The 8,676-nt window shown below is 29.2% G+C and overlaps 1 protein-coding gene across 1 annotated transcript; it reads left to right on the top strand.

Moving 5' to 3' along the window:
• Positions 1–2,211: 2,211 nt before the first annotated feature.
• On the top strand, positions 2,212–3,353 carry LOC120122102 (transcription factor MYB106-like). Its single transcript, XM_039141341.1, has 3 exons — positions 2,212–2,396; positions 2,575–2,704; positions 2,772–3,353. Exons 1-3 carry the CDS (start codon positions 2,258–2,260, stop codon positions 3,343–3,345), a joined length of 843 nt encoding a protein of 280 aa, XP_038997272.1. The 5' UTR covers positions 2,212–2,257; the 3' UTR covers positions 3,346–3,353.
• Positions 3,354–8,676: the final 5,323 nt, after the last annotated feature.

Here is an 8,676-nt window from a genome sequence, read left to right as displayed (position 1 = left end):
ACAAAAATAAAAGAAAAATTAGACGTAATTAAAATATAAAACTTAAAATAATAAGATTTTATTGAATTATTAATTAATTAATTTAAATTAAACTCGTATAGGAAGATGTGAAAAAGAGGCAGTGTCATTTGAATGTACGGATTAAAATTTGAATTCGAAGTGTCAAAAGCTTATGATTTATGAATTGGATGATTCCTACACGATATTATCATAGGATGACACGTGTCAGAAAATTCTAAAACTTCTAAAAATATTCTTAAAATATAAATATATATATATATATAATAATTATTTTTAAAAAGATTAGTTGATTTTTTTAATTTTTAGATTTTTTATTTTAAAAATTCAAAAATTATTAAAACATTGAATAATTTTTTTAAAGAAGGGATACTATAAGAGACTTCATTAAAAACTCTCTGGTTCTAATTAGAAGAAAAGAATATTTTTGATAGCATTACAAAATTCAAGATATAAAACTCGAAACCGAAAAAAAAATTCTATCAAAATGTGTCATGTTTTCTTTTAGAATTTCACCTCACCATCTTAGTTAGGGATGGGCATGGGTCGAATTTAGGTTGGGTTTCGGCCAACTCGACCTGACCCGACCAAAAAATTTTACATTCTTCATACTATCCGATCCGACTCAAAAAATATATACCCTCCACTCGACCCGATTTTTTGAGATAAAATTCGAACTCGATCTTACTCGAAATAACAAAAATATTATTTTTATTCAATAAAAACAATGATTTAATTGAAAAAAATTAATATATAGAGGGGTATTATTATAATTATTCATAAATATATAAGGTACAATTATATTTTTTTCAGGTCGGAACCTAACCCGGCCCGAATATCACAACTAAAAATTTTGACCCGACCCAAACCAGAAATTTTTTAAAAAACCTAAGTCAGAACTTATCCGGTTCAAGTCCCATGCCCATCCCTAATCTTAGTTGAAAAACAAAATAGATGGAGTGAAAGTAATAACAAAGAGAGAAAAAAAAATGTTTGCGACGAACTCCTAACAAAAAATATTTCAAGTACTTAAAAGTTACTTCATGCTAAATTATAAAAATTAAGATTTTGGTATGTTACATAGGTAAGATTAATATTAAGGTTTTACAAGTTGGGCATAGCTATGAAAGATAATCATAAATGCCATCCTGCAAGGCTGCAAACTGCAGAAAAAACATCGCCTCATCCCCATCAATCTCTTTTGTTTTCTCCTTCATACCATACTACTTGGGTTAAAATACACCATTTCTCATTTAATTTCACATTCTTTTCTGTTTTACTCGTCATACTTTTAATTTTATTAATTTATTTATTAAATTTTTAAGTTGTTACTATTTTGATATTTTATTATTTTCATATGATGTGAAATTTTTATTATTATTTAATATAAAAAATTTTGAAGGTTGACTATAGTTGACGGTGGGCGTGATTATTCTAAGTTTATTTAAATTTAATAATAATAAAAATATTATTTTATTATTTATTTTAAAATATTTTTATATTTTATAATAAAAAAGTTATGTCATATAAAAATAATAATAAAATAAAGTGATGAAAACATAAGTAATTAAAAAATTCAGTGAATAGATTAAAAAATTAAAAGTATAGTAAGTAAAATATGAAAAAATAAAATAAAATTTAGTGTACAAAATATTTATGTGAAATATTCAAGAACGCCATTTTAATAAGCTTATCTACCTTCACCAATTCATTAATCTTTTAATACGAGAGGGATGCTGTAAAATGGAAAAATAAAAGAAAAAATAATTTTTCTATCAAATTACAAATATAAATTTATAAATATTTTATATTTTCGATTGAGGTTAGTGTTAGTGCTAACCATATGCTAATATTAATTTACAAATTATATATAATACAAATAATGTATTATATTTCTGATATATATATATATATATATGTCTTTTAAAATTTTATAGATTTTAATTATAGGATGGCATGGATGTCGGGGAAGCAATTTTCACGTGGACCTATTCATCAAGTAGTTGGAGTTATTTATTTATTATTGTTTTTTACTTTTTAGTTTATTTTCGTATTTATATTTTCAACCAAAGCTTTCAGTTTTACCCATAACAACACTTCCGCTATTCACCTTTTTTTTTTCATCTCCTTCAATCAATCCCTTTGCTTAAAATTCTTTGAAGCAAATAATAAACTTATTTTAACCCTCAATTCAATCCTGTTTAAACTACTTGGTTGTTCGTTTTTTTTCCGGGAAAAAATGCGGCGGCCGTCTCCGATCAGCAAGAAAGAGGTGGTATTGAAGAGAGGACCATGGGACGAGGAAGAAGACAAATTACTGACTGCTTACATTCAAAAACACGGCGTCGGTTGCTGGACTTCCTTGCCTCAGAGAGCCGGTCTGTTCTCATTATATCCGTGTTTCAAAATAGACTATTAAGATTGATTTCTTGATTCTTTTTCTGATAAATATCTTCTACCATTAATTTTGCCGGTTTATTTTCACTCAGTAATTCCAAGTATATGTAATATTAAAAAGTTTTATGCTGCGTAATTAGATGTTATCCCTTTATATAGGACTCCAACGATGTGGGAAGAGCTGTCGATTGAGGTGGATCAACTACTTAAGCCCAGATATCAAGAGAGGAAAGTTTAGTTTACAGGAAGAACAAACTATAATTCAACTCCATGCCCTTATTGGAAACAGGTAGCTAAATGATCATTATTCTGCTGTCTAACTTAATGATTTATATGTGAAATTTTAATTCATGTAGGTGGTCAGCAATGGCGGCACACTTGCCGAAGAGAACGGACAATGAGATCAAGAACCATTGGAACACACATCTCAAGAAAAGGCTGATCCGAATGGGCATTGATCCCATGACTCACCGAACTCGTACAGATGCCGGTCGAGACAAAGACGGTTCGAATCTAAGCCACATGGCTCAATGGGAGAGTGCTCGTCTCGAGGCTGAAGCCCGGTTGGTCCGTGAGTCGTGCTCAAAACGACATCCAATAACCCAACACACCCGCTCCTCCTGGAATCGACTCACGGGGAGTACCAGACATAGGTGCCCTGACGTACTCAAAGCGTGGCAAGGTCTAGTTGCCGGTATGTTTGTTTTCCCGACCTCAACGTCGGCCGAGGTAAAAACAGCGATGGAGAATGCAGAGGAGTTGCAGGGCATGATGGGTTCAAGCGATGTCGATTATGATGCATGGTTTGAGTTTGAACCTGTTCCAAATATAGTGGAGGGTTTAGCAGATGCTTTTGCTTTGAGTTATCCATCGATGGATGTGGAGCAATCAACAGTCCAAAGTTGCAGTGCGGACGCAGTACTACTATAAAATAATGATTGCTGGGATAGTGTACTTATCTAGTTGAATGCTTCACCTTGTGGCTCGTCTGTTTCAGTGTATGAGAGTTGACCAAAGATGTTTATGGATCATATCGGAAGTATAATCAAATTTGTTAGACAAGTATGGGCCTAATAGGGAGAGAATTGAGCTTTATTGGATCTGAAAAAGGAGATTTGAGATCAAATGAGTAATGACCAAAAGGGTAATTAACTATTTATGAAAACGAGGTTGAAAACTTGAAATTCATTAATTTCTTCATTGTTTGGACGTATGGGACAGGGTAAAAGGCTTAGCATTTAGCACATCATCCTCCATTTCTTCACTGTGGAAACCACAACTTTCAAGCTTGCAAAGAATCCATTTTTGTCATTTAAATCATTATTTTGGGTTAAAGAAGAAAAGATTATTAATCTCCATTTCTAAAGCTCTAAGATAAATTTATCATCTTCCGTTGAAGATGTATGAAGCTATCAGGGGTGTAGGATGGATTTCATCCATTAGGGCTATTCTAAATCTTATCATTGGTATTTTCAAGATTCTAGATTCTTTTTGATACTCCCCTTATGCTTTTGTTGAATTTGCATTTTATTTAGGGTTTGTTTGAAGAGGAAAAGGCAAGGAAAAGATTGGTAGGAGTTGAGCAAGGAATTTTTTTTTTTGTCTTGAACTAAGTTGATACACTTTAAATCTTCAAATGCTTCCTGAACTTCATAATATGATGTTTTATTTGTTGGTACGATGCATGTTGAGTGTTTTGAGTGTTAAACATGTTAATTGATCAAATTAATGAATATATTGTTAAATATATATAAAAATAAGTTTATATGATCCTACACTGCTCTCATAAGTCTTAGTAATAGAGTAAGGTCTTAAATCAAGTGTTTAGATGGACACTAGATGTGATTATTGAGCTTAAAATGATAATTATGTTTTTAATATTGATATTATTCGTACGATATCAATACCGTATTAAATCATAATAGAAACTTTGTAAAGCATGCAAAGAATATCAATATTTATTCTTGAGGTATCATACCGTCGATTTCGATATCGAGATCAAAGGTGAGATTCTAGTATACCAATTCAATATTGTTATTGTTAAGAGTATTGATACCTTAAGAATGATTATTGATACCACTTTCTTGGTATATCTAATGCTATTTAAGCGAACGAATTAAGTAAACTCAGTAGTTAATAAATTGTTATTATTCTTTGAGGTATTGAGTTCAAGCACCACGGATATAAGATATAAAATAATAATTTCATAATTACTTGATAAGCCTTATTAAAGGTCACAAGATTATAAAGACAATTTTACCCTCAAGCATAATACACCATAAACGAGTAAGATATAACTGATAACAAATTGTATAATGACTTGTGAGGCTTATGAGCATCTACGTTTGTGTGAAATCGCATACGAAGATAGATTATCCGAATACATTGATTAAAATTAAAGGATAAGTGTGACTTATTGGCACCTATGTAATTACTTAATGAGACAAGACAACCGTTTCTTATGCTTACGTTGATGGAGTAATACATGATGATTACGACGATAGATCGAGTACTACCTAGTCAATGATACTTGATTACTTAGTGGCATTGAATACAATTTCTATTGTTTATCATATTATTTTGTGACATCAGGTGTCATGATTGTTCATTATTGTTGTTAATTATATGATGTTAGGTGATACCATGTAACATGCTGAAAATCATATAATACGAATTAATTTATCTTAGTAGTTAAAAAATTTGTTATTGTTCGTAGAAGTCACATATTCGAGCACCAATAATTGGTAGTATGATGATTGATCGTTCATTATCAAATAATTGAGATTATTTAAAAAAAAATATTACTTTGCAATCATCTTAGCTTAATCTCAAAAAAATTGTGAATAATAATGAAACTAATGCGTCGATCTTAAATATACATGGATAAGCATGTTATTCCTATTAACGATGATTCATGTCTAGACTCATGCTTTTCTGTTTATATTGTCTTGTAGGGATGTTCATTCGGTTAAAATCGAATCGAATTAATCATAATCGAATTAATCGTACTTTTTTAATCGAATCAAACTTTTTTCGAAAATATTAACCGAACCGAATAAATTTAAGTTAATTCGGTTAATTTTCGAAAACCGAAAATTTTAAAAATTTTCTAATTTATATAAGAATTAAATGTTTTTTAATTCAAAAAAAGTTTATAATTAATTTAAATAATATATAATTATAAAATAAAAATTTCAGATAAATTTTTTAATTAATTAATATTGATTTAAGTTTAAAAGTTATTTAATCTTAAATTATTAATTAGGTTTTAAATGGTTTGGGCTGAGCTCATATATTATATATAATATATATAATATTTTTTAATTAAAAAAGCAGTTTACAATTAATTTAAATAATATATAATTATAAAATAAAAAATTTATATAAAATTTTTAATTAATTAATATTGATTTAGGTTTAGAAGTTATTAGATCTTAAATTATTAATTGAGTTTTAAATAGTTTGGTCTGAGCTCATATGTTATATAATATATTTAATATTTAAAATTTAATTTCGGTTAATTCGATTAATTAACCGATTTTAAACCGAATTAACCGTTAACCGAATTTTAAAAATTTTCTTAACCGTTAATCGATCGAACTAATTCGGTAATCGAACTAATTCGATTCGATCGATTAACCGAATTACTTCGATTATTTGAACACCCCTATTGTCTTGTATACTTATGTTTATGAATTGCACGAACTATAACAGAGTAGGAGTGTGTCACTCGATAATGATTGAACTTTCTCATACAATTGTAATTTCACAAAGAAAAATAATAATTTAAATTTATTATATAAAATAATTTAAGTTCTCAAATTAAATTAATTTAAAAGTAAAATGATAATAAACAAGTTTGAATTTAAAAAAAGTATATGCCATTTTTATTTCGAAAATATATTCAACATCAAATTAGAAGATGCTCTGCCGTAGTTATTTTACATTCAACGGTTACCACAATTTTCCTGCGTAAGACAGTAGTGGTCGCTTTCTCCAATCACTACCCTGCATTTTTATCCTTTTCTTTTCAATGTTTGTTGTCTAGTATTATATTTTTATTTATTTCTAATAATATTTTGTTTCGGTCCTTTCTTCGATAAAAGGTATCATTGCTATCAGTGTTTTTTGATTTCAGGTGCAGGTTCTTTCTATTGGTTTTCTTCGTGATTTTTCTCCTATTATTTTGTACTCAAGGACGTCAAAGTGATTCGTTTTTTTATGTCGTTGCCTTAAGTACTCACGCTCTTGCTCATCAGGTTATTAATAGTCGCTTATTGTTATATTTTACTTTTGATAGTCATAAATGTATTTGCCCAGTAGGTATTTAATAAGACGTTGTTGATGGTACTTTCTTTTATTAATGAATATATCATCGTACTATTTAAAAAAGTATTAAATACTTAAAAAAATTCAAGTAAATATACTTAAAAATTGTAGGGTCCATTTGGTTCTAAAAATAATTTATGTTTTTATTTTTAGAAAACTATTTTCATTTTAAAAGTTTTGAAAATGTTTGGCTAATATAAATAAAAACTTGAATTCAAAAATTAAAATAACGAAAATATATTTGATATCTAAACTTTTTTCAAATAGATATAAAAAATTAGGGTAATAATTAAATAGTTAAATTAAGATATAATCATTAAAAATTTTATTTCATAAATTTAAAATGTGAGTTATGTAAATATAAAACAATAAAGTTGATAGGAAGTTTAAAACACAAAAATTATTTTAGTTTATAAATAAGAATACAACGTTAATATATATGGGATATCTATTAAAATAAAAAAACATAAAAAATATTATAAACAATAGGACACAAAAGTGTCATTAAAATAAAAAAATATTTAGTGGTATTTAAGGCCCTCAAACTTTTAGAGAAAAAACTAATGTATCTCATGTGACCCTTAAATTGAGAAAAAAATAATTTAACCCTATGACCAACATAATCAAACATTGACTTTCACGATATTTATATTGTAAAACCCTAAATTTCAATCAAGTAATTTCGAGTTTATTCGAGAGGTAATTGGGCTTTGTAAATTTAATTAATTAAGTTGTTGGGCTTAATTGGGGTAGTTTTGGGGCCCAATTAGTCATAAAAAGGGATTTTTAATTAATAGACAAAATGCAAAGGATTAAAAGAGCAATTAGACCATTGTTGGAAATTGAAGCTAAAATTGGGGTTTTATTTCAAGTTTGAACGTGAGCTTCCCATTTTCCTCTCCATCTTCTTCATTTCTTTTTCCTTTATTTTCTCCAAGTAGCCATAGTTCGAAGATAAGGTCTTGAACTTTTTTCTTATTATATTTTCGTCCTAAATGTCCCCAACAACATCATTTTGGAGATTCAAGCTTTGGGTTTTTATTTTGCAAGGAAAAATGAGTTTTCTTCATCCAAGCCTTCGAGGAGGGTGATTTCTAGCTAAAGGATGTTCATTTCGGGTTTCTAAAATTAAGGTAGTGTATTTCTAAGAGAAAATAACCTCAGTGACCAAAAATGCCTTATAATATACGATTTTAACCAACTTTTTTTGGATTTGCCAAAATGACCAACTAAATCGCAATGCGATCGATAATTCGCAACTCGATCTCCGGTATCGCAAATCAGTTTCCAGATTCGCAACGCGATTCTGACTATCGCATTGCGATTTTCCAAATTCGCGTTGCGATTTTCCTAATTTGCAATGCGAATACGTAAATCGCAATGCGAATACGTAAATCGCAATGCGCATACGTAAATCGCAATGCGAATACGTAAATCGCAATGCGAATACGTAAATCGCAATGCGAATATGTAAATCGCAACGCGAATCTGACTATCGCAACGAGATTCCAACTATCGCAACGAGATTCTGACTATCGCAATACTGAATTTCAAATTCGCAACTCGATTTCTGAATTCGCAACAGGTTTTAGTTTCGCAACACAAATGTTTTGGGTATATAACTACGCAGCAGCATCAACTTATAACCTAAATCCCTAAATCGTAACTCATTCCATCTCCATCTATCACTCTCTCCGGCGACATCCGTTCCTATATCCAACGACATCCTTCCCCATCCGGCAACAAGTTTTAGTTTCGCAGCTCGTTTGTTTAGTAAATTAATTTACAATAATGAAATCATCTAATGTTGATCATGTTTGGATAGATTTGTGTTTTGGAGGGTCATGGGAGAATGATCATGGTGTTTTACAATATATGCCTTTATCCATGAATCTTCAACTAAAACTGTCATTAAAAAAGTTAACTTATGAA

The sequence above is a fragment of the Hibiscus syriacus genome, unplaced genomic scaffold, assembly GCF_006381635.1.
Source record: "Hibiscus syriacus cultivar Baekdansim isolate YM2019G1 unplaced genomic scaffold, ASM638163v2 tig00110384_pilon, whole genome shotgun sequence".
NCBI classification, from domain to species: Eukaryota; Viridiplantae; Streptophyta; class Magnoliopsida; order Malvales; family Malvaceae; genus Hibiscus; species Hibiscus syriacus.
Note: the sequence above shows the minus strand (reverse complement) of the source record. Positions and strands in the feature narration are given on the sequence as shown.